At 46.3% G+C, this 26,698-nt stretch overlaps 1 protein-coding gene across 1 annotated transcript; it reads left to right on the top strand.

Annotated features, from left to right (window-relative positions):
* The first annotated feature begins 3,590 nt into the window (after nt 1–3,590).
* Nucleotides 3,591–4,286, top strand: LOC102923288 (large ribosomal subunit protein eL29). The gene has a single exon (XM_042277489.2). It carries the CDS (start codon nt 3,734–3,736, stop codon nt 4,109–4,111), a length of 378 nt encoding a protein of 125 aa, XP_042133423.1. The 5' UTR covers nt 3,591–3,733; the 3' UTR covers nt 4,112–4,286.
* The last annotated feature ends 22,412 nt before the right edge of the window (nt 4,287–26,698 follow it).

The following is a 26,698-nucleotide window of genomic DNA, read 5'->3' on the forward strand; positions in this document are numbered from 1 at the left end:
TACTGGGTTACCTTGTCTAGGCTTCAACTTGATATGTCATGTATGGTTGATACCCATGAGAGGCCTGCCCTCTTCTGAATAGAAATAGAGGAGGAGTGAATGAGGAGAGAGAGAGAGAGAGAGAGAGAGAGAGAGAGAGAGAGAGAGAGAGAGAATCTCATATTACCAACTTAACAGCACACCCTAAAGCTCTAGAACAAAAGAGGAAATCAGACCCAAAAGGAATAGACATCAAGAAATAATCAAACTCTGGGCTGAAATCAATAAAATAGAAACACACAAAAACAATACAAAGAATCCAGTGAAATGAAGAGTTGGTTCTTGGAGAAAATCAATAAGATTGATAAACCCTAACCCAAATTAGCTAAAAGACAGAAAGAGAAGATCCAAATTAATAAAATTAGAGATGAAAGGTGGTACATAAGAACCAAGGAAATCCAGAAAATCATAAGGACATTAAAAACTTCTACTCCACCAAATTGGAAAACCTAAAAGAAATGGATACATTTCTTGATATATACCACCTACCAAAGAAAAATTAAAATCAGATAAGCAACTTAAACAGACCCCAAAACACATAGTAAAATAGAATCAGCAACTAAGTCTCCCAAGAAAAAAAATCACAGGACCAGATGTATTCAGTGAAGAATTCTACCAGACATTCGAAGAAAAATTGACACCAATACTTCTTAAATTATTCCATAAAATAGAAACAGAAGGATCATTGGATATTCATTTTACACGGCCACACTACCCTGTTAACTAAATCACACAAAGTCCCAATAAAGAAAGAAAATTACAGACCAATTTCCCTTATGAATATAGATGCAAAAATCCTCAATAAAATACTTGCAAACTGAAAATAAGAACACATCAAAAAGATTATCTGCCGTGGTCAGGTAGGCTTCATCCCAGAGATGCAGGAATGGTTCAATATGTGTAAATCAATAAAAGTAATCCACCACTTAAACAGATGGAAAGACAAGAACCACATGATCATCTCACTAGACGCAAAAAAGGCCTTTGACAAAATCCAACACCCCTTCATAATAAAAGTCCTGAGGGACAAACCTCAGTATAACAAAGATGATTTATAGAAATCCCACAACTCACACCAACCTTTTAAACATAGAGAGACTGAAAGCATTTTCGCTAAAATCAGGAACAAGACAAGGCTGTCCACTCTCTCCATACTTATTTGATACAGTACTTGAAGTCTTAGCTAAAGCAATAAGACAACTGAAGGAGATCAAGGGATACAAATAGGAAGGGGAGAAGTCAAAATACCTTTATGTATATATGATGTGATAGTATACCCAGGTGACCCTAAAAAACTTCACTGGGAAACTTGACAGCTGATAAACACTTTCAGCAAAGTATCAGGATACAAAATTAACTCACAAAAATCAGTATCCTTCCTATATATAAATGACAAATAGACAGAGAAAGAGGTCAGGAAAACAATACCTGTCACAATAGCCTCAAAAAAAATCTTGGTGTAACTCTAACCAAGCAAGTGAAAGACCTGTATAATAAAAATTTGAGGACACTGAAGAAAGAAATTGAAGATGATATCAGAAGATGGGAAAATACCCCATGGTCATGGATACGTGTGATTAATATTGTGAAAATGGTCATCCTACTAAAAGTAATCTACAATACAATTCCCATCAAACTTCCAACACAATGCTTCACAGAAATTGAAAGGACAATTTTCAACTTCATATGAAAACACACACACACACACACACACACACAGAGGACAGCTTTAAAAAAAGGAAAGAAAGAAAGAAAATTGAATAATAAAAGAACTGCTAGAAGTATCACCATCCCTGACCTCAAACTGTACTACAGTAATAAAAATTAAAAAGCATGGTTTAACATAAAAACAGCCATGTTGATTCAAATATAAATCCATACACCTTTGGATACCTGATTTTTTTTTTTTTATAAAGAAGGCAGAAACACACAGTGGAAAAAAGACAACATCTTCAACAAATGATGCTGGTCATATTGGATGGCTGCATGTAGAAAAATGTAAGTAAATCCATGCTTATCACCCTGCACAAAACTCAACTCCAAATGGTCCAAGGACCTCAACATAAGGCTGGATACACTGAATCTGATAGAAGAGAAAGTGAGGACTAATCCTGAACTCATTGGCACAGGAGTCAACTTCCTGAACATAACACCACAGCACAGGCACTAAGATCAACAATAAATGGGACCTCATGAAACTGGAAAGCTTCTGAATGGCAAAGGACACCCATTTGGACAAAGCAGTAGGCTACATAATGAGAAAAGATTTTTACTAACTACACATCCAATAGATGACTAATATCTAAAATATACAAAGAACCAAAAAAAATTTTAAAAAAACCCTACAAATTACCAATTTTAAAAAACAGAGTACTTGGGGAATGGAGAGATAGCTCAGTGGTTAAGAGCATTGGCTGCCCTCCCAGAGGACCCAGGTTCACTTCCCAGCACCCACATGGCAGCTCACACCTGTCTATAACTCCAGTTCCAGGTGATCTGACATCTTCACAGAGACATACATGCAGGCAAAACATCAATGATCATAAAATAAAATTTAAAACAGAGTACTTATATAAACCGAGTTCTCAAAAGATGAAACACAAATGGCTGAGAAACAATGTTCAACATCCTTAGTCATCAGGGAAATGCAAGTCAAAACTACTTTGAGATTTCATCTTACACCAGTCATAATTGCCAAGATCAATAAAACAAATGACAGCTCAAGCTGGTGAGGATGTGGGGTAAGGGAAACACTCATCCATTGCTGGTGAGAGTGTAAACTTGTACATCCACTATAGAAATCAATATGGCTATTCCTCAGGAAGCTGGGAGTAGATCTACCTCAAGATCCAGCTGTACCACTCTTGGACATACATCCAAAAGACTCTGCATCCTACTGCAGAGACACTTGCTTAGCCATGTTCATTGCTGCTCTATTCATAATAACCAGAAACTGGAAACAGCTGAGTGTTGGAGAATATTATTTTAAGATATTTTACATTTGTTTATGGTGTGGAACATTTGTTTTAATGATGCAAAGATATGTTGCATTCTTTTATGTTGCATTTGTTTAATTCTGTGAAGCTATGTTGCTTTGCCTGTCTAAAACACCTGATGGTCTAATAAAGAGCTGAATGGCCAGCAGTGAGGCAGGAGAAAGGATAGGCAGGGGTGGCAGGCAGAGAGAATAAATAGAAGGAGAAATCTGGGAGAAAAGAGAGGAAGAAAAAAATCAAGGAATGAGAGAGGAAGGAGGAGGACTTCACGGGCCAGCCATTCAACCATCCAGCTACACAGCCAGCCGTGGAATAAGAGTAAAAAAAATATACATAAACAGAAAAAGGTAAAAGCCCAAAGGCAAAAGGTAGGTGGGATAACTTAAGAAAAGCTGGCTAGAAACAAGCCAAGCTAAGGCCCCAGCATTTATAATTAAGAATAAACCTCCATGTGTGATTTATTTGGGAGCTGGATGGTAGGCCCCCCAAAAGAGCAAAAACAAACACCAACAGCTGGATCTTGAGATAGACTGATTCCCAATTTTCTGAAAAACTGCCATATTGATTTCCAAAGTGGCTGTACAAGTTTGCACTCCCACCAGCAATGGAGGGGGTGTTCCTCTTGTTTAGAATTATCATCAAGCTCTCTTTCTCTTCCGGTCCCAGGCTCTTTGGGAGCCGCCGGTTACCGTTCTGAAATGGCCAAGTCCAAGAACCACACCACACATAACCAATCTCGAAAATGGCACAGAAATGGTATCAAGAAACCCCGGTCACAAAGATACGAATCTCTTAAGGGGGTGGACCCCAAGTTCCTGAGGAACATGTGCTTTGCCAAGAAGCACAACAAGAAAGGCCTGAAGAAGATGCAGGCCAACAACGCAAAGGCAGTGAGTGCGCGTGCAGAGGCCACCAAGGCCCTGGTGAAGCCCAAGGCGCTGAAGCCCAAGATGCCAAAGGGCCCCAGGCGCAAGCTCAACCGTCTCGCTTTCATCGCTCACCCCAAGCTCGGGAAGCGGATTAGAAGCTACATGGCCAAGGGTCGTAGGCTCTGCCAACCAAAGCCCAAGGCTTAAACCAAGGCAGAGGCCTCAGCTCCAGCTCAGGCTCCCAAAGGTGCCCAGGCCCCTGTGAAGGCCCCATAGAAAAGGTTTCTGTCTGCCAGACAGATGGACTGGTGTGACACACCTACACACTATTTGCAGATGATCAGGACCCCATGCTGTTTTTACAAATAAACTTGAGGCAGGATCTGTTTAAAAAAAAAAAAAAAGAATTATCATCAAGCAGTTAAACAAACAAAAAAAATGTTTCTTTAGGGACATTTGTCCCTTCAAATAGTTCCTGTTTCTTGGTATGCCTCATAGCTTTTCTGTTGATATGCACTTATTTCAAAAGCAGCCAATTCTCTCAGGCTTTGTAGTCTGGCTCTGAGGAAGAGCACCTTTACTAGTCGGCCTCATTGCAGTTCAGGTTCCTCTTCAATCTTCATGGGGATTCTTCTCTCTCTCTCTCTCTCTCTCTCTCTCTCTCTCTCTCTCTCTCTCTCTCTCTCTCTCTTCTCTCTCTCTCTCTCTTGCTCTGTCTCTGTCTATGAGTCTGTGTGTCTGTGTCTGTTTGCTCTTTTGTGGCACATGCATGTGTGTGCACACACATGTGTACAAAGGCCAGCGGTCAGCCTCAGCTGCCATTCCTCAGATACCATCCCCCTTGTTTTCTCTCACTGGCCTGGAACTTGCCATTTGTCTAGACTGGCTACCGAGTGAGTTCTGGGGACCCTCCTGACTCTGCCTTGCCGAGCTGGGACTACAAGCCCTCATCTCCACTCCTGGCTTTTTAAATGTGGGTCCTGGAGCTGGGACTCCCATCTTCATGCCAGCTCAGCTGTCACCCAAGAAGACCATGCTGGGTCTTTTGTTTTATTCCTACAAGTTCCTGAGAATCTGTTCATCTTCCCAGGCCTTTTTCCCCTTGGTTGCTCAAACTGAGTATGTTTCATCAGTCTACTTGCCATCTTCAGTTTTATAATTAGCATTTGGTTATTTTCATAACTTCTGTTTCTTTGTTGAGGTTTTTCTATTTTTCCATTTATTTCAAGGAAGTTTGCAATTAACTACTGAATCGTTTTGAGCATGCTTGTTTAAAATATTTCTCTTAAATAATTCCAAGATCAGATTCTTTTCAGTGTTAGGGTCAATAACTCTTTGAGATGTCAGTGTTCTTGGCTCTTGGTATGCTGGGTGTTTCGTTCTATTGTGGTGTGAAATGCTGACTCTTCCATGAAAACAGCCCAGGTCGTACCTAGCCCGTTTCCGTTAGCAGTCAGTCACCATGTTTAGGTTCAGTAGTGCAGGTATGATATACTTTGTGGACTGTGGTTGCATGACATCTGATGTTCAGAGTCTTTGCTGTGCTGTTTCAGCTTGCCTGGTTTTTCTCGTGTGGCTGAGTCTCCAGTGGGTCCCTTTGGGTGGTGCTTGAAGAGACAGAAGGATCTTCTTCATCCCCAGCTGTTGTTTCTAGAAGGAAGAAGCTCTCCAGTCCTAGGAGGCCGTGTTCTTCCTGGGCTCAGCGCTTGTGCAGGGATCAAGCACTTGCTTTGTGGCTGCACTCATCTTTGATCGTGCTGTCCACTGTCTGGTGCCATAGTCTTCGAGGGATAAAGAAGTTTCCTGGATGAGCTCTTGACGTGGTGTGTAGCTAGAGTTTTCCTGCCTTGCCCACAGTCAGGACAAATCTCTGTCACCCGCCAGTCCCACAGCCGCTCAGACCCAACCAAGTAAACACAGAGACTTACATTGCTTACAAACTGTATGGCCGTGGCAGGCTTCTTGCTAACTCTTCTTATATCTTAAATTAACGCATTTCTATAAATCTATACCTTGCCACATGGCTCCTGGCTTACCAGCATCTTCACATGCTGTTTGTCATGGTGGCAGCTGGCAGTGTCTCTGACTCAGCCTTCTACTTCCCAGAATTCTTTTCCTCCTTGTCCCGCCTATACTTCCTCCTGCCTGACTACTGGCCAATCAGTGTTTTATTTACTAACCAATCAGAGCAACACATTTGCCATACAGAACATCCCACAGCAGTGGTGGGATCCCCTGTTGATTCAGGTCACCTCTGCCCCTTCACGGTATCTCCCATGCCATGTAATGAAAGTGGGGACGGGTCTTGGACCTGCTGGGGAAGGGAAGCCTTTCACAGGATGGTTATCATCAGTGGGGGCTCTGATCAGCCCTCCTACAAGTCTGCTGAACTTGGCCTGGCGTTGCAGCCTGTATCAGGTACGTTTGCATTGCTGTACTAGTCCCTGTTGTGATTTGGATACAGAGCATTCCCCACGGGCTCATGGACACTTGTTCTCCATCTAGTGGGGCTGTTTAGGAAGGTTTTATAATGCAGAAGGTAGCGCTTTCCCTGCCGGAAGTGGATCGCTGTTGAATCTTGAGGTTTCTTTTATAGTTCACTTCTTGTCTTTTTTCTGCTTCCTGACTATAGATGCCCTCTGACCAGGTACCTAACCCTCCTGTAACCATACCTTCCCCGTGGTGGACTGCATCCCTTCCAAACTGTAAGCCAAATCTAGGCCTGCAAGATGGTTCAGTGAGTAATGGCCCCTGCTGCCAAGCTCCCAAACCAGAGTTTGATTTTCAGAACCCATGTGGTAGGAGAGAACTGACTCCATCAAGTTGTCCTCTGGCTTCGCATGCATCACACACACACACACACACACACACACACACACACACACACACACAACACACACACACAATGTAATCCTTTTTTTTTTTTTTTTTAATTTAAACTAAAACGTTTCCTTTTTTAAGCTGCTTCTTGTCAGGTGTTTTGTTACAGCAAGGAGAAAAGTAACTGAATACAGAGCTGCCCGGAAGACCCCACAGAAACAGCTTAAAGCAGGAGGCTGTGATTTGACTCATGATTCTGTCCTTCCTGGTGAGCAAGGCACAGCTGAGTGGCCCCATTCAAGGAACACAATGGAGTGTGAAGTGGAGGTCTTCACACACAGAGCCGGCCAGAACCAGAACTGGGCAGAGCCTTTAAAGGCCCGCCATTGTAGACCTACTCCCACCAGGCAAGCACCCCTCCTGGAAGAGCCACAACTTTCAAAACAGCGCCCCAAGCTAGAGACTGAGTGCTTATACATGAGCCTGCAGGGTAAATTTTATATTCAAATCCTAACACAGCCCCCGCCCCATCTCCAAAGCCTCACAGCTATGCTGTACTGAAAAATATTTTTAGGTCAACCCCGAGTCTCCCAAAATCTTCACAGTTCCAACACTGTTCAAAGTGTCTTCTGAAACTCAAAGCAATCTCTGTAAGCACCATAAAGTAAAAAAAAGGAAACATCAGAGTTCCCTTATCCAGTGCCTCAGAAGAGTTCCCATCCCAGTCAAGAGGATTAGGAAGACAAGAAAGAACGAACAAGCGCAAGACCAAAGCCCAGAAGATCAAATCCTGCAGCTTCATGTCTGGCACTCAGGGCTCAGCGGCATCACCTGGGCTCCAACAGTCTTGGGCGGCCTGTGGCCTGCATTTATAACATATATGGTCTCTCTCGAGTCAGCGCCACTCAGGGCCTAACACCTTCCTCAGCGGGCACCCCAGTTTGCTAGTGTGTCCAACATCCTAGACTCTTAAATGAAATTCAGGCTTCACCTTCACTCCTTTTCCCATCACTTACTTAAGAGCTCAGACAAACGAAGGAGAGCTGACCAGACTGCATGTTGCCCATTCCCACAGGCTTTCTGCTCCCTAGAATCTTGGTACAAACCCCCACCACCCTGTAACTCTTGCATCCTACTTGGCTGATACCAGGTACTGCTGCTCACTCAAGAAGTGCCCCACCTCTCCTGTGACCTCGGCTGCACTGGATTCCAGTGCCTGCATGGTGAGCTGGGAAAGATGCTGCCCTATGTGGCTGCTTTCCAGCTGGGCATCCTGGAGACTTTCTACTGAAATGTTCTCAAATGAGTTTACATTTGCACTCTCTGTGGCCCGAAGGCACCTTTCTTTGTGTTAGCCAGTTGTAAATGTGCTTATGCGCCTTCCTTCACTAACTTACGCCTATCTTTCTGTTCTGGTCTCCAGCCTGCTCCTGCCGGATTCTCACTGTAAATCTGACTAAAAGCAATGTGCAATAACAACACCACAGCCCCAATACAATGTCTTGAAGGTTCTTTTGCCAAATAAATTAATCCATTGCTTTTTAAGTGAGCTTCACTCAGATTTTCTGGCGCAAACAGCCAGATGTTTTCATCTGCAGAATGTGACACAAATGGCCCCTTGTCTGTTTCCTGACAGAATTCTTGCCCCCACTCAAAGCCTTAGGAGCAATCTTTATGGCCTGCACTTCTATCAGTGTTCTGGTCTTCTGAACCCCCCCCCCCCTGCATTTTCCATTAAGCTCTGTTTATAACATTCTAGATCCTCCTAGCCCACATCTCCAAACCCTTTACATTCCCTCCATAAACCAGCTCCAAAAGCTCTAAAAGGGCTAAGGAAATCATAGCGATGGCCCCACCTCACTGGGAACCAATTTTCTGTATTACTATTCTTACCACCGGGATGAAATATCTCGTAGAAATAGCTTCAGGGAGGAAACGATTATTTCGGTGCGTGGTCTCAGAGGTGTTTCAGTTTGTCATAGTGGGGAAGAGGAGGAGGAGAATTCACCCATGGTGGCTGGCGTGTCCGTCTTCAAAAGGCAGCAGGGAGAACAGTTCAGAGCCGGAAGCTGGTACCACCTTCAAAGACCCACCCCTAGAGAATGACGTCCACCAGGCCAGCCCCGCCTCCCAAGGCCCCACGGCCTTCCCAGCAGTGCCACACGTGTGGGACTAAACAGTCACAGCCCAATGATGGGCTGCAGAGGGGGACATTTAGATTTAAACAATGGAAGTTGTTGCTGTGACAACACCGGAAAGGAAAATTTCGGGAGGAAAGGTCTGTCTGGGCCCGCAGTTCCGGAGGACTTCAGTCCATCTCACAGGGGAGGGGATGATGATATTTCAGTTGGTGGCGGGAGGACTCTGTGGGGGAGCCTGTTCTCATCTCAACAGACCAAGAGGCAGAAATCCAGGGAGGACCCAGGAGGGTTGGGTACAACCCGGAAAGGCCCACCCCCCAGTAACCTACTTCTATCAGCTACATTATCCCTTTTCATGTTTCCACAGACTCCCCAAATGGCACCAGCAGTTCAGGAACACGTGTTCAAACCTTGGGTCTGCGAGAGACATTGAAAACCCTAACCATAATAGGGGTGAAACTCAGGAGTCAGCTGGAGGGGGGGTGGTCTGCCCCCACCACCTTATACTGATCTCAGGAAGCCCTGGGCCGAGGTCATCTTCTAATGCTGGGGCCCTAACCAGTTTGCTTTCACTGAATACCTTTCTGAGTTCTTCTTTTGTTGTCTTTGTTGTTCCCAGGATGTCTAATTGGACTTCTCGGGGAGAAGGGGAAGGATAAGTCTAAAGTGTCTAATGTAAACAAAAAGTCACATTTAGTTATGATCAAGACGCAGTAGAACAGCTCTATTTTATGAATATGGTAAAGAAGACAATTCCATCACGATGCCTGTGTCCTTCCCAGAGTTGTGGGAAGGTCTGGGCATCCTGGAGCCCCGAAAGGAAGGGAAGCACCCCTGTTTTCCTGGTGGACTGGGTCCCACTTGGGAGGCACCAGACTCAGTAGGACCTGCCCTTCTTTTTTTTCTTAATTTATTTTTTCCAAATGTGCTGCTTAAGTCTCTCGGTTGTAATCCACGGAGTGCATTTCGTTCCTCTCAAGTAATCCCTGTTTTCATTAAGTCCCAAATGAAGTTCGATCAGCATCGCTGAGTGCGAAGACTCAGGCTCATTGGCAGTCAATGGTGCGTGCTTCCAATGCACCCTGCATCCTATTAGAGTGGTCTCTTCTGAGACATTTCCCTTTAATGGGCCAAGAAACTCCCAAGTGGGGATCCTTGATTAAAATCTCTCCTGATGGAGTGTGAAGAAACCTGCAAAACAGTCAAGTAGCCAAGTGAGGTCTGCCTGCCTGCCTGTCTTCCTCCCTCCCTCTCTTCCCAAGGTCTGCGACACCCTCGGGACTTAGGCTCCTATAGTTCTCTGTCTAATGAATGACTTTTGTCCTCACACTTGAAAAGCAGCACCCCCACCTGCAGAACCCAGGGTGTGCTTAGGCAGAGAGGGGAGATGAAGGAAGCAGCAGAGAGGAAGAAGAGTATCCTCCCAGAACCCCCCCCCCCACACATCTGGCAAATTTTACTTTTCATTGGCCAAGAAGGACACATTTTCCCAGGGCACAATGCGTAGCCAAATGGAAATGCTTCTCTGAAGGAAAGCTCCGGGGGCTACGGTGAGAGACAAGCTGAAGAGCTCCTGCAGCTGACCTTGACAGCAGCCCTGGAGCACACGCAATGACTCAGTCCTGCCTCTTCATGGGCACAGCTGTTCAGGCTCCTGCTAGCCAAAGCGGGGTTCAGGCTAGGCACGGTGGCTCATGGTTCAGGCTAGGCATGGTGGCTCATGGTTCAGGCTGGGCATGCTGGCACATGCCTTTAAATTCCTGCACTTGGAAGCAAGAGGCAGGAGGATCTCCACGGGTTTGAGGCCAGCTTAATCTGCACAGCTAGTGTCATGCCAGCCATGGCTACATAAGGAAACCTTGTCTAAAAAACAAAACAGAACAATGCATGGTCTGGGGACAGCAGTGTTGCTAAGAAATGGAGCGCTAATAAGATCTTCTGGAGATCGTGTGCATACTACTGAGATGGTGGCCCATCTTAGAGGAGGGCATGTCCCAGGAGATCGCGATGGAGGCTTGAAGATTAAAGACTGACCACCTTGGGGGTGGCTGTCCTGCTCTTTAGGAGGCCGCACTAATTCTGAGGGTTGGTAGAATCCTGTTAGAACCGGCCTTCATTGAGCAGGATGGTGAGGACATCAGGGTGCGAGAAGCACAGACAGGTTTACACAGGATTAAGTGCAGGGTTGGGGTATAGACAGTAGGGTGGGGTGCAGGCAGTTGGTATAGACAGTAGGGGGCCGGTTGTAGAGTGTAGGTGTTTGATGTAAGCAGTGCAGTTGTGGGGTGCAGGCCTTTGGTTAGGTAGTGTATAGAAGATGGGGTGCAGGGGCTTGAAAGTATGGGATAGTGAGATGACAGAATACTAGTGTCTGGAGGAAACAGCGGAGTACAGATTGTGGGACACAGGTGTCCCTCACTGTCCCTGGGCAGGGGTTCAGAGGCCTCTGTGGACATTCACAGGAGATAACTGTCTGGGCCTCCCAAGTCACGGCCCTGCCTGTGGTCTGGGTCCTCTCACGCTCTCTCAGGGGTTTGGTGCTTCAAACATGTCCTGACATTTCTGTAGCTGAGCCTTGGAGGAAGGCTCAGCAGCTCTCCAGTGCTCTTAATGAAGCGATGTGCTGCAGTCATCTCTGCTCTGAAATGCTCATCTTCAGAACCCGCTGCAATTTCACTTTCAATCTGACGAAGGGCGGCGAGCCATGTGTCAACACCCAGGGTTTTCAGGAGTGCATCTGAATGACGTCGTGCCTTCAGCATGAGCGCGCCCACTGGCTCTCTTCTTAATGGAGAGAGAACAATGGCTAGATTCTGTCACAGCCAAAGGTGGGCGGGTTGTAGATCTGTGCACAAAAGCGTGGTTTCATTTTAACCATGCGAGCCTTTCAAAGGAGCCAACGCAGACAGATGACAGAGCAGCCAGCCCTTGGTTTCCGCAAGTGTCACTGCGCAACAGGGTGACCCAGCACCTCCCCTTTCCTACATGGCCTTCCAGGGTCCTCTGTCCACTTCACAATACGCATTGTATGACAGCAAACGACAGACACTCAGTACTGCTTCGGTGGTGGGAGTGAGCCTGAGGCCTGGTTACTGCTTGCAGAAAACAAAACTGGGGGTGGGGGTGGGGGGTTGGGGGGGTGAGGTGGGGGTGGGGTGCTAGGAAACAGCTCACTCAGTAAAGTGTTTGCTTCACGAACATGAGGACCTAGTTAATCTCCGGGACCCACATACAAATGGCAGACATAGTAACTGCCATCAACCGCAAGAAGAAGCTTCTCTGATGAGTGTAGACAGCTGCCCTAATCTGGATTCAGTGGGTTTAAAAAAGGGTCCATGAGGTTGGGAGAGGAAAGTGATGGAGGGGTGTGAGAGAAGTTGGAGGGAAGGGAGTGTGGTGGATCTGATCAAAACACATATACATGTATGAAATTCTCAACTTTTTTTTGTTTTTTTTTTTTTTTTTGTTTTTGTTTTTGTTTTTCGAGACAGGGTTTCTCTGTGTAGCTTTGAGCCTTTCCTGGAGCTCACTTGGTAGCCCAGGCTGGCCTCGAACTCACAGAGATCCGCCTGGCTCTGCCTCCCGAGTGCTGGGATTAAAGGCGTGCGCCACCAACGCCCGGCTGAAATTCTCAACTTTTTAAAGAACATTTTTGAAGTTGGATATGGTGGGCTGTTCTTATAATCCCAGAACTGGGGTCTGTAAGGCTCTCTGGCCGGCCATCCAGCCCAGCTAGAGCTCTAGGCCACGACAGACCCTGTTTCAAAAGAGATGGGCAGTATTTCTGAGGATAAAGCCAGAGCTTATTCTCTAGCTGACACACACACACACACACACACACACACACACACCAGAACCAAATATAACAAAATGAAATTGGTGCAGTATATGTGTATGGCCAGGGGCCTCTGCAGCCCTGACCCCTATGAGCACACAGAGCAAGGGAAGCTCAGACCGGACCTCTCCGTGTGTCCCCTCTGCCTAGGCCTTGAGGTATCTGTAAGTTGGTGTGGTGGTGTGAATGAGAGTGGCCCCCATAGACTCATATATTTGAAAACTTGGTCTCTCTCCAGCTGGTGGAACTGTTTGGGAAGGATGAGGAGGTGTGGCTTTGGAGGAGGTGTGTCATGGGGGGCAGTCTTTCAGGTTTCAAAAGCTTTCTGCGCTCTCTGCATCCTGGTTATGGTGTGAGATGTGAGCTCTCAGCTGTTCCTGCTGCCACGCCTTTTCCCCATCATCATGAACTCTAACCCTCAGTATTAGTCAGGGTTCCCTAAGGAAACAGAACTGATAGAATGAATACACATTAAAAAGAGATTTGTTAGAGTTGCTGACAGGCTGTGGCTAGTCCAACAATGTCTGTCTCTCACGGGAAAGGCCAAGAATGAAGTAATTGTTCAGTCTACAAGGCTGGATGTCTCAGGGGGTCTTCAGTCTACCCTGGATTCCAAAAGAAGTAGGTTCTAATACAAACAAGAGTGTCTTAGTGGCAGGATAGATGAACTTGCCATTGAGAGTGAGGGCAAGCATGCAAAAAGCAAAAGCTGCCTTCTCCTACGTGTTTTTATGTGGGCTGCCTCCAGAAAGTGGGGCCCAGATTTAGAGTGATGTGGTGACATATTGTGTACCCTAATAAGATTTGCCTGAAGATCAGAGATCAGAACAAGCCACTAGATCAAACATAGAGGCCAGGCAATAGTAGCACACACCTTTAATCCTAGCACTCGGGAGGCAGAGCTCGGTCTGGATCTCTGTGAGTTCGAAGCCATTCTGGACCACATGGGATTGGCTCAGTCTAGGAGAGAAAGAGAGCCGGGCAGTGGTGGCACACACCTTTAATCCTAGCACTTGGGACCTCATGCCTTTGGTACCAGTATTTGGGAAGCACATGCCTTTAATCCCAGCACTAGGAAGGAAGTGATGTGGCTGAGTGGAGAAAGGTATATGAGGCGTGAGGAGACAGGAACTAAAGCCTTTTCGGCTGGAGCCTTTTTGGCTGAGGCTTTTTTTTTTTTTCCAGCTAGAGCCTTTTTGGCTGGACTCCTTTCGGCTGAGGACTCAGAGACGTTTAGTCAGAGGATTCGTGGAGCTGGCGAGGTGAGACATGGCAGTGGCTTGTTCCCTTGTTTCTCCTATCTGTTGGCATTTACCCCAATATCTGGCTCCAAGTTTTGTATTAAAAGACCACTTATAATTCGTGCTACAGAGTAAGACTTCCCACTTCAAATGATCCAATCAAGAAAATCCCTTGCAGGTGTGCCCAGCTGCTTGGGATTTAATTGATTCTAGATATAGTCAAGTTGACAACCATAATCAGTCATCACACCTATGTAAGCCCAATTAAACATTTTCTCTTATTAGTGGCCTTGGTCATGGTGTTTTACCCCAGTGATATTTGCTTTCTTTAGAAGGGTCTTCCAGATGGTACAAGCTTTGTGCTTGGCAAATCCTGGGTCTTTCCTTCTGTATGCACCAGAAAGCTAAGAGGTGTGTGATCAGTGGCAGTCCTTGCTAGGGCCCAGACTGAAGAAGGTTTCCTTCCCGCCCATCTTTGGGTAGGAGTAAGGTGATGTGCCGACAGACTACACACAGAGAAAGTGATCCATGAAAAAGAGGAGTGAGAAAGGACAGTCCAGAGCACTCAGCAACAGGAAATCAGGCCAAAGTTCCTGCATCCTCAAAGGCCCTGGGAAACTGATCTCAGGAGTAGGGTGTTGGACTGGAGAGATGGCACAGGCATTAAGGGCATTGGTTGCTCTTCCAGAGGACCTGGGTTCAATGTCCAGCACCCATGTGGAAGCTAATACGCACCTGAAACTCCAGTTCCAAAAGATCCAATGCCCCCTTCTGGCCTCCATAGACAGACACTGCATGCACATGGCACACAGACATACACACAGGCAAAATACTCCCCCCCACATACACTAAAAACAAATTAAACTAAGAAGGAGGAGGAGGAGAAGAAAAGGAAAATGAGAACAAGAACAAGAAAAGAGGAGGAGGAGGACAAGGACGAGGACCAGGATAAGGGTAACAACCAAAACACCACGTTACTAGAAAGAGGCCAGACATCAGGAGCCAAAGCCAGGTCTCAGAGGGGCTTTGTTGTAGCAGCAGCCAAACCACAGTGTACTCCTTTCCCCTGTAGACTCTTCCCCTCACCAGGCCAGCTCGGGCTTCTAGGAAAGCAGTGTTTTGAATGCCACTCACTAACTCATTCGCTCCATGGTGGTTAGGCCAATACTGGTTCTGTGTGCCCTAAAGCCCAGGATTGGACCAAAGACTCCTGAGCTTTGAAAACATGGTCGTGCCACAGGTCCCTTCGGGCACTCAAGAGAGCAGTGCAGCTAATGGGCAACATGAAGAACTGGGCTGGGGGGGTTCCTTGGGGCATGTGCCCCAGGGGTTATATGCAGAGAGACTGAAGTTGGGAGGGGACCTCCCAGAGGGGTAAGTCCCCCTAATCCCTATGTTGAAGCCCCAAACCTCCAAGCGGCTCCATTTGGAGACATGGCCTTAAAAGAGGTGACCACATTAAAATGAGACCTGGGACACTGATCCAATATTTCCTTAGAAGAAGACAAAGGCATTATTAAGACAAAGACACTTGCAGAGGAAGACTGTGTCAAGACACAAGGAGAGGACAGCCATCTGCAAGCCAGGGATAGATGCCTCAGGAGAAACCAGCCCTGCAGACTCGTGGATCTTGGAATTCCAGCACCCAGGACTGCAAGTAAGTTCTGTTGTTTAAGCCCCAGACTGTGGGAGTGTAACAAGTCTTTTTTCTGTCCCGCCAGCCAGCTCCCAAATAATGACATGGAGATTTCTTATTAATTATGAAAGCTTGGCCTATAGCTTAGGCTTATTCTTTGCTGCCTCCCTGCCAAAATGAAATAAAATTTAAGAGAAAAAACAAAAGAGAGAAGGGGAAAAAATCAATCTTGTCATGGAAGCTGTAATGTGACACACTTTTATCCATATATCTTTACTTGCAAGTGTTCATTGCAAAGAGTCATTGGTTATCTTGCTGTTGCCCTGTGTCGTGGAAATCCTGCAGCTTTGGGTCTGCAGAACCAGTCCCTTCACATGCTCCAGCAGATCACAGATGGGGTGGATGTTGGGGTGGGCCAACATATAATCCTGTTCTGGGCCTGGGTAGTTGCAGGGTTGGTCAGCCTGCCAGCTCTCCCTTGTCCTCACCACCAGGGGGAGCTCTCCAGCATTGTCCAGGTGTGTTCACACCTTACAGCAATGAGCAAGGGGTGGGGTCAGTTCTCCTGCTTTCATGTCCTCAGGGCCAGCTCTACTGTGCTGCCCAGGCATGGCATAGGGGCCACTCTCCCAAGTGTTGTAGCTGATGAGGGGCAGGGGTAGCTCTCCTGCTTTTATGACCTCAAGGCCAGCTCCTCCACCTGCCTCCAGCATTGATGGGTGTGTGTGGGGGGAGAATCTCTCCCCTGCTCACCATGCTACCACATGACAGCTGAGTAATGGGGACAGCTCTTCCATGCTCACAACTATAGGGCCGGCTCCCCCACACCTTTGACAACAGGATTGCCTCTATTGTGATGCCCAAGTGAGGCGCAGGGTCTCAGCATTCTTTAGGCCTTTGTCCTAGTTAGCTTTGTCAAGTTGACACCACTCAGATAGAGGACAGCCTTGGTTAAGTAATTCAATTGCCTAGATCAGATTGGCCTAGGGCATGTCTGTGGGGGTTATCCTGATGGTTAATTGACAGAGGAGGGCCCATCCCACTGTGGGCAGCATCATTCCTTAGGCAGATGGTTTGAGGCTAAGAAAACTAGCTGAGCCGGGCGTTGGTGGCGCACGCCTTTAATCCCAGCACTCGGGAGGCGGAGGCAGGCGGATCTCTGTGAGTTCGAGGCCAGCCTGGGCTACCAAGTGAGCTCCAGGAAAGGCGCAAAGCTACACAGAGAAACCCTGTCTCGAAAAACCAAAAAAAAAAAAAAAAAAAAAGAAAACTAGCTGAGCATAAGCGTTCAAGCAAACCATCAAACAGCATCCCTCCATTATTTCTTCTGTAGGCTCCTGCTCCAATTTTCCTCAGTTATGGATTCTCTAGACTGAAATAACCCCTTTTCTTCTCAGTTATGGATTCTCTAGACTGAAATAACCCCTTTTCGAAGTTGCTTTTGGTCATGGTGTTTGTCCCAGCAGTGGAGATCAAACCAGGACAAACGTAAATGATGGAATGTTCTATAGTTTATAGGTGACTTCTGCACACATTAGGAGCACTTACCCAAAACAGGGTCTCTGGCAGTTATGAAGAACAAAACTGCACAAAGGTCATAGCTTCCCATGAAGCTATGACTTGTGCTGGCTCAGTCCTCGCCTAGCAGAGCATGCAGGCTCTCCGAGCTTGGCCACCTGTGTCTTGTCCTGTGACACAGAGGGTGGGGGAGGTGGGGGGGCAGGTGGACAGCCAGATGTGCCTCAGAGATAAGAACCCGCACCCACCTCCACCCCTAGCCCTGCTGGATAACCAACACAGGTGTGCCCCAGCTTTCATGTAGGGGCTCAGCTTTGCCTGGTGGACAGGCTTGCCTTTAATCCCGATTTAGTACCCTCCAAAGTGCAGGGAGCTTAAGCCTGGGGAATGGACAAGAGCAATAACATTTGGGCTTAGTGTGAACTTAATTCTTCCCACTACGTGGGGCCCAGAGCTTTATGGTAGTACATTTAATGACATGAGCTTTCTTGTGATTTATTTTTGCAGGAGGCTCCAGGCTTATCTGCCTCTAGAATTAACCTGTTCCCACCTATGAAGCACTCTCCTGCCAAACTCTCCCAGCCAGTGCTAATGCTTTGTGACTTTGCTCCTGGGCCCCAAATCAGTAGAACTGTCCTGAATCCTGACAAGATAATACAGTCACTCCTTATTTAGGAAGCTATGGAAATTCGTACCAGCTATGGAGGGCTGGTCCCAGAACCTATGGATGCTCACATTCCTCATACAAAGTAACATAACATTTGCATCTAATGTGTGTGGTCTTCCTAACTACTTTAAACCATCTTTAATCCACTTATAATATATAATGTGATACAAACTGTGTAAATAATCACCATACTATATATAATACATAAAGAATAACAAGGAAAAACCCTCCATGTTTGATGCAGATCAAGTTTTGTTTTGTTTTGTTTTTGTTTTTTTGAGACAGGGTTTCTCTGTGAAACAGCCCTGGCTCTCCTGGAACTCACTCTGTAGACCAGGCTGGCCTTGAACTCACAGAGATCCACCTGCCTCTGCCTCTGGAGTGCTAGGATTAAAGGCGTGCATCATCACTGCCCGACTCAGATAACATTTTTTAAAAATGTTTTCAATTTGTTAGTCACTGAATCATCATGAGTGCAGCCTGTGAATACGAGGGTCTAACTGTACAGTTTTAAGGGGCAGGTAGCAGGGCACTAAGATTGAGGATGAGGAAGGAGAGAGACAGGCCCTGAGAGCAGACATGCAGCCCAGGCCATCTCAGGCCACAGTGACCACAGTCGCTTCAGTGTCTTCCCAACCCAGAGTGCCAGGCAGCCATGGCCACGCACAGCCAGGCTTCCAAAGCACCTGCACTGCACCTGTGGATTCACCTGCTGCAGACTGAAAACACGTGAGAAACAAAAAATCTGGACTGTTTTCTCTCATTGCCATAATTCCCTAATGACATAGACTAGCAACGGTGGGCATAGCTCTTACACTGCCCTCCATCTGAAGTTGTTGAGAGATTTAAAGATTTAATAGGACAGGATGTGTGTGCATGGGAGAGATGCAGAAACCACTTCCCATAGAGCAGTGGTTCTCCACCTTCCTAATGATGCCACTCTGTAGTACAGCTCCTAATGTTGTGGTGACCCTCAACCATAGAATTATTTCATGGCTACTCCATATCTGTAATTTTGCTACTGTTATGAATGGTAATGTAAATATCTGATATGCAGGCTATCCAGTGTACCACTCCCAAAGGGGTTGGACCCACAGGTTGAGAGCCGCTGACACAGAGAACCTGAGCATCCACAGATTCTGGTATCCGAGCAAGAGGCCAGAGCCAGCCTAGTGGATTCGAGGCATGGCTGTGTTGGGCAGGTGCCTCAGGCAGAGCAGTATTCTATTCTTCCTGGTAGTTACAGACTTCCCTCTAGCAGGAGCGAAGATCCTCAGTGGCAGGGCTTGTTTTTCAGAATGAAACCGAACCAGTGGCTTCTAAGTTGAATGTGGCGCTCCTTAGAACTCATTCTTTTAAAGACAGTCTCCCTGTCCCCCAACTCTATGTTCCACAGCTCAAGCCACAGGTTCCTGGAGCTGATGTGAGAAGTCTGCCAGGAGACTCCAGTGTCTTTCATCAGATTAGGGGAAGCAGCCAGGGAATAAATAGTCTTCTCTGGGACAGGAGAGGCCACGGTACTCTGGAAAGGCTGGGATGGGGTCACTGGTTGAGTCAGATGAGAGAAGGAAGAAAAACCTCCATGCTTAAAGCTGGAGGACACAGGCAATATGTAGACAGATTTTCCTTTTTGCCACCAGCTTATAAATAATGACACAGGCACTTTTATTAATTATGAATGCTTGGCCTCAGCTTAGGCTTATTCCTAACTAGCTCTTACAACTTAAATTAGCCCATTTATAATAACCTACATTCTGCCATGTGGCATTACCTCTCTTCCATCTTTTTTTTTAATAATTGTGCAGTTACCTGTTTTATTTTTAATGTATCTTTTAAATTTTCTTTTTTATTATTGTTGGGTCTTTTACATCATGCATCTCGATCCCATTCATTTACCATCCCTGTATCTCTGCCCTTGCAGCTCCTCTCCCCAATAAAATTTAAGAGAAAAAAAGAAGAGTGAAAAAAAGAAGAAAATCTTATCATGTGGAATGTAACACAGTGGGTCACACAATCAACACCTTTGGTTGTTATTGGTCTGGTTCGAGGCCTCTGGTTTCTGTTACACTATCAATGCTGGGCCCTCACTGGAGCTCCTCTTGGCTATCCTGCTGTTTGCCCTGTGTCGTGGAGATCCTGCAGCTTTGGGTCACATGCTCCAGCAGATCACAGATGGGGTGGATGTTGAGGTAGGCCAACACATATCCTGGTTCTGGGCCTGGGTAGTTGCAGGGTTGGTCAGCCTGCCAGCTCTCCCTTGTCCTCACCACCAGGGGGAGCTCTCTTGCATTGTCCAGGTGAGTTCAGCCCTTGCAGCAATGAGCAAGGGGTGGGGTCAGTTCTCCTGCTTTCATGTCCTCAGGGTCGGATCTCCCACACCTACACCCTCAGGGCCAGCTCTACTGTGCTGCCCAGGCATGGCACAGGGGCCACTCTCCCAAATGCTGTAGCTGATGAGGGGCATGTCTAGCTCTCCTGCTCTTATGACCTCAAGGCCAGCTCTCCCACCTGCCTCAGGCATTGATAGGTGAGTGAGGGGGCTTCTCTCTCCTGCCCATGATGCCACATGACAGCTGAGTAATGGGGACAGCTCTTCCATGCTAATAACTTCTGGGCTGGCTCACCCACACCTCCGCCAGTAGGATTGGCTCTATTGTGCTGCCCACTCGCAGGGCAAGGCCTGCTCTTCCGAGTGTTGCAGCTGGTGGAGGGCAGGGGCATCTCTACCACCCTTCTGACCTCAGTGTCAGCTGTCCCACCTGCCTCAGGTGTTGATGAGTGGGAGAGGGAGAGGGCATCTCTTTCCTGCCCATGCCTCCACGTGACAGATGAGTGATGGGGACAGCTCTCCCTTGCTCACAACTTCAGGGGTGGCTCACCCACACCTCTGCCAATGAGGTTGTGTCTATTGTGCTGCCCACGTGAGGTGCAGGGCCTGCTCTCCCGTAACTTCTCTTCTATCTTGCACCTCCTGTTTCCTCTCCTTGTCTCACTGGCAACTCCGCCTTTCTTCTTCCCGGAGTCCTCTCTGTCTCCAGAAGTCCTGCCTAACCTCTTCCTGCCTAGCTATTGGTCATTCATCTCTTTATTAAGCCAATCAGAAGGCGCCTTGGCAAAGACACATCTTCACGGTGTAAACAAATATCCCGCCGTAACAACAGTGTGTTCATCGAAGAACGGTAGGTGGGCTGGTGAAGCGTTGCAATGGGGCCTTCGGAACCCACTGCAGGTTCAGCTCTCCTCGGACTCAGCGGGGTAGTCAAAGCTGTTCGGTTTATAATATGAAAGTGATTTGTGGCGGTGGAAATTGTGCTTGTGAATTTTGGTCTTTCTCAGGCCTGGAGAGATTCAGCACAGTTCTTTCTCCAGTTCTGGGCAGGTGCAGTGACCGCAGTCAGCCATGTGACAGAGGAAACAACCAGAGCTCTGGAGTGTCCTGTTGCTGAGCTTTGATGTTAGGTAGCTTAAAATGTTGTTTCCTACTTAGGGTATTTTCAGTCTATGATGGCCCACTGGGATGAAAACCATCAGAACCCAAGGAGCACTGCACTCCATAGCCATAGGCTAAAATAAAAGTCTCAAGTAAACGGAGTTACATCAGTATGTGTGTTAAGTCTTGAACAACTGGTTTTGGATTAATTAAAACATCACAATTAGGACAGATTAAGGAGAACAGCTTTGCAATTCCCCCTTCATCTTGCTCAGCACACCTGGATATCACGTCCTGGTAGCCATCTGGATGCTCTCAGGCTCGTCCCTGCCTCCTCTACTTTCTCCCTTCAGTATTATTTTGAGAAAAATTCCTGGCCTTATAGAATTTTACCTATAGCCACTTTGGTAAGAGCACACCCAGAGATCACAGTATTTCTCCTTGCATTAGTGCTGTCAAGGGTGAAAACTGTAACCTGGACACTGGAGAACCCCACCACACCTGTGAGCCAAATGATCAAGACACTGCAATCATGGATGCCTGCTAGGCTCCAAGCATGGCCCTTGTGGCACCCCAGGAATGTCATGCCCCTGGTTGGTGTCTGCAGTCTTGTCCTGTCTGTCTATCTGTCTGTCCTAGTCCAGCTCTGAGAGGGGTTCTAATCACCAGCTCAGACTGTCCTTTGTCCTGCAGCCATCCCACAAGGAACACTGACCCTGTCCAGCTCCTCATGCCCCTGGCTCTACAAAGTCCGGCTGACCTGTTTTTATAGTGCGTAGGGACAAGCTCCTCTGCTGTGATTCCGCTAGACATAGTTGGCTGTTGTAGCAATTTAGTAGACTCACTCTATCTGGGGCAGATATGAGAATGAATAGTTGTTTTCTGGAAGTACTTTGGCCTCGAAGAATCATTGTGGTAAACAATGAAGAATCTTTGTAGAAGACAGTGATTGTTTTCCGTGATTTGTAGAAATGTTTTTATGAAGGGACATTGCAGCCATCCCATGACTTTGGTCCCAAGACACCTCTGGCACACGTGAGGCTCTTGGAGCATTGTGTACTGCAAATGGTACAGCAAAGGACTAAAGTCATGAGGGCAAGCGATGCTTTCCTTTAGAGAGACATATAGATTAGATTAGGGAGGGACCTTGGTATGAGGAAATACTTTATCCCAAACACAACTTTGTGTGACAGTCCATAAATACACCTTTGTACAGTTGTTCGGGGGTCATCAGTTCATCAGAGTCTGGACCTTCCTGCTGCCACACAGGCCTTAAAATTTCGTCTTTGAGTGACCTTTTTTTCAACTGACCCACGCAACACGTAACATCTTGACAACTGGCCCTTCTCTTTTGACATTCTCCATAGCCCTCGTGATCCATCCTGCTAAGTCTGTTGGGAGTCTTTCTAAGGAAGCCACTAAGACAGCGGGTTAGGTTTAGATCTCTGCATTTAAGTTCTTGAGGTCCAAAAATCAGAAGAAACAAAAGGGTCAGACCCATGAGCGGCAGACACTGGTGCAGAATCCTGTCCCTCCCCCCAGCCCCCAGCCATACAGCCCTGGGGGTTCTTCACAGAGCCCTCCCTGGGTAAAACAGTGAACAAATTATCTGACCAGGCCAGACAGAGCCCTCCCCTGGGCATCAGTTTCTTCATCCATGCTGGAGTGCCAGTCCCACGGGCCAAGGCCTGCGTCCAGCCTTTCTGTCATCCTCTGGCCTGGTTCTTTCACAGTGAGTACCTCTAGCTCCAGGCAGAATAAAAATAACAAACACACCATGCACTTTGCTGTCTGGCTAGAGAGAACTTTCCTTTTCTCTTTAAAGAGCAAGCTAAACTCCCATTCAAGCAGGAGCACAGTCTCCTGTCTGCTGGGTGAGGGCAGCCAGGCATCTTGGAGCACGGGTTTCTTTGTTCTTCAGGGGCTCTTCAGCAGCGCCCCGGAAGGAAGGAAGCTAAATAAAAGCTGGGCTTGTCAGAGTTGACTCAGGAGGAAGAACTTCAGCGCATCTGGAAATATCTGCAGGCGAACTCCGGGGTGGGCAGGAAGGGTGCTGAGAAAGGGGATTATAGTCCCCACCCCTTCTCACAAAACAGCAAAGCAAATGAAAGAAAAACGCTTAATACATGTAATTATATATAGATACAGATAGAGATCTATAAAATCTGGCTACCCCAAGATAGCCAGCATTAGCAATGGAGGGCCATTTTTGTCTACATCTCACAGTGCATGCACACGTGTGTGTGTGTGTGTGTGTGTGTGTGTGTGTGTGCGCGCACACACATATGGTGATGGGGCCGTATCACACAAGCATCATAAAAATTTAAATGCCTTTTAAAAACGCATTCATTTTTCTTTTGAACTTCTCCCTTGGACTCCGCACCTCCATCAAGCACTAATCTTTTAAAATCTATTATGGACTTCTGGTTAAACATAGTAGATTGAAAATATGCATTAACCTCTGCTCCCTCTCAAAAACCTCACTAAAATGATAGCAAATGGATAACAGAGGCATTAGCCCTAGAGAACAAAGAGATCAGCGAACTGCTAGGCAGCACAAGAGACGCACATAGAGCTAGGGGCCCATGAAGTACACGGCATAATAACAGATTTTTTAAAGAGACAAACCACATACTATTCAAAATTTGGAGAGAGAGAGAGAGAGAGAGAGAGAGAGAGAGAGAGAGAGAGAGAGAGAGAGAGAGAATTATAATCCCCAAAGAGGAAAAAATTCACATCCAAAAGATTGTGAATCAGCCAGACATGGTGCCATATGCCTGGAATCCAAGCACTCACAAGCCCAAGGCAGAGGATCATAAGTCCAAAGCCAGCTTGAGCAACGTAATGACTTCCAGGCCAGCTTGGGTTGAATAATAAGACCCTGTCCCCTGAAAGTTGTGAATGGTGGCACTTCTCAATGTTCATTAATGCTAAACTGGAAACTAACTTCCAGCTAAGGTTTTACACCCCAGCCAACTAGATGTAATCAGATACAAAATTTGAATGGAGACACTTTCAGATGTTCAGTGCCTTGAAAATGTACTCCCTAGACCTCCTTTACCAAAAGCAGCTACCAGTGGCCAGAGAGATGGCTCATTGGCTAAGAGAACTTTTCCACAGGACCCAGGTGCAGTTCCCAGGACCTACATGTCAGCCCACAACCATCTGCAACTCCAGTTCTGGGGATCCAGTGCCCTCTTCTGAACTCTTTGGGCACCTAGACTCATGTGCACATACCCACAAAAGTCATATCTACACATAATTAAAAATATATCTTATTGTTTAAAAAACTATTATCAAATAATCAAGCATATCAAGAAATAAGAACTTGTGGGATCCAGGGCCAGGTGTCAGGAAACCCCATAAAGATGGTCAGACAAAAGCCGGGCGGTGGTGGCACATGCCTTTAATCCCAGCACTCGGGAGGCAGAGCCAGGTGGATCTCTGTGAGTTCAAGGCCAGCCTGGGCTACCAAGTGAGCTCCAGGAAAGGCACAAAGCTACACAGAGAAACCCTGTCTCGAAAAACCAAAAAAAAAAAAAGAAAAAGAAAAAAGAAAAAAAAATGATGGTCAGACAAATCCCAATACTACAATTGTGTATAGCAAGCACTGGATTAACCATACCGAATAACCCGGAAGAAAATGGAGGACATATGTCACCAACTTTACAATATTGAGAGTAACATTGCAGGTTTAGATGTAGGGCTCAGTGATGTTACAAATTAAAACACTCAAAATATAATTTAAGAAAAGAAAATGCAGCAAGTGTCAACTTCCATTAAAAAAAGGCTAGAAGAGAATTATAGAAATATTACATGAGTTATACGTAAGTAATTTTTAAATCAAAGTCATGAATACATTAAATTAACTCCACTTCAGAATTAGGTTATCACCCATAAGAAAGGTGCGGAAATATGGATAGGGAGGAGGTGGAGAGCAATGGTGTTCAACATCTATATTAACCCAAGCTAATGTCCTAAATAAAAAAAAAAAAAACTGAAAGCATGTTATGTAGGATGCATAAGTAAATAGCAAAGACACAGACACTCAGGTCAGAAATGATTGCTCCTGGGGCAAGAACTACTTGTCCATACATTTTCCATATATCTGTACTCAGTACACACATCTACTGTTAAATGATAGAACTAGAATTAAGGCAGATTCACTGTGTATCATCTGTACACAGTCACTAGGTAGATGACTGATGGGTAATAGATATAAGCATACTACATTTATAAAACAACATTGTATTACATAACCTACCTCTCTTTGCACTTTATCCTATATAACAATGCATCACAAAAATCCTCCAAAATCAAGTGATGTTGAATCAACTTTTAAAAATACATATTTTTGTTAATTCTTTGAGAATTCCATGCAATGTATTTTAATCATATTCACCCACATTCCTCCCCTTAACTCCTCCCAGATTCACTACTCACCCTTTCCCAACTTTGTATCCTTTTGTTTTGTTTTTTGTTAACCCAACAAATCCAGTTTGTGCCGCTCACATACTCTCGGGTGTAGGGGACAGCTAACGTGGCATGGCTGGCACTGGGGACCACACCCTTACAGAAAACTGGTTGTCCCTTTTCCAGGGGCCATCAGCTACCTATAACTCCTCAGTTAGTGGCTGGGGCTTGTGAGTTTATGAGTGCAGTGGCCCTGTCATGTCCAGAAGACAGTTTTGCTCCAGTCCTCCAACCTCCAACCTCTGGCTCCTTAAAATTTTTCGATGCCCTCTTCTGGCGGGGGAGGTGATCCAGATGTTCCATTTGCGGCTGAACACTGACACTTGATCTCTGCACTTTGATGAGGTGTGAGTTTCTATCACCCACTTCATGGCCATCCCCTGCACCGAGAAACTTCTCTGGTGAGATCTGAGAGCTGCACTAATCTACTGGTAAAGAGATGGGATTTAGAAGGTGGTTTGATACTATGTTCACTGAGCAAGACAACAGTAGTATGTTCCTCCCTGGGGCCTGTGAGCTCCCCAGCCGTGGATTTACATGGCCAGATTTACAGTACCAAGCATGCATTTCCTCCTGTGGTGCAAGGCTTAATTATAGTCAGGATGGTTACCCCCAAAACGTTTTTTTTTTCCACTACTGTATCTATGGCCATCTCTTGCCACTCCAGTCATTATTGTGGTCCGTAAGGTTCACAGCTGGGTAAACTGTTATGACCTTTGTCTCCCAACAGCTTACCCAGTTCTTCTGGTGCTATGACAAGCTAGACAGCAGAAAGGAGGCTTCCTGATTTCCTCGTGCACGATGATGAAAGTGTGTATGTGCCTTCAACAATAGGGCCTTACCATCAGGTTTTAGTAGCTAACCAAGAAAAATGACCTGCCTTGTTTTGGGGGGTCTCTGGGATACCTCTGACCAACAGCTCAACAGATCATTCATTTTGACCAGATGAGGAAGGTTGGTTCAACATACATAAATCAATAAATATAACACACTATATAGACAAATTTAAGGACAGAAACCACACAATCATCTT

This window comes from Peromyscus maniculatus, chromosome 1 (genome assembly GCF_049852395.1).
Source record: "Peromyscus maniculatus bairdii isolate BWxNUB_F1_BW_parent chromosome 1, HU_Pman_BW_mat_3.1, whole genome shotgun sequence".
Taxonomy (NCBI): Eukaryota; Metazoa; Chordata; class Mammalia; order Rodentia; family Cricetidae; genus Peromyscus; species Peromyscus maniculatus.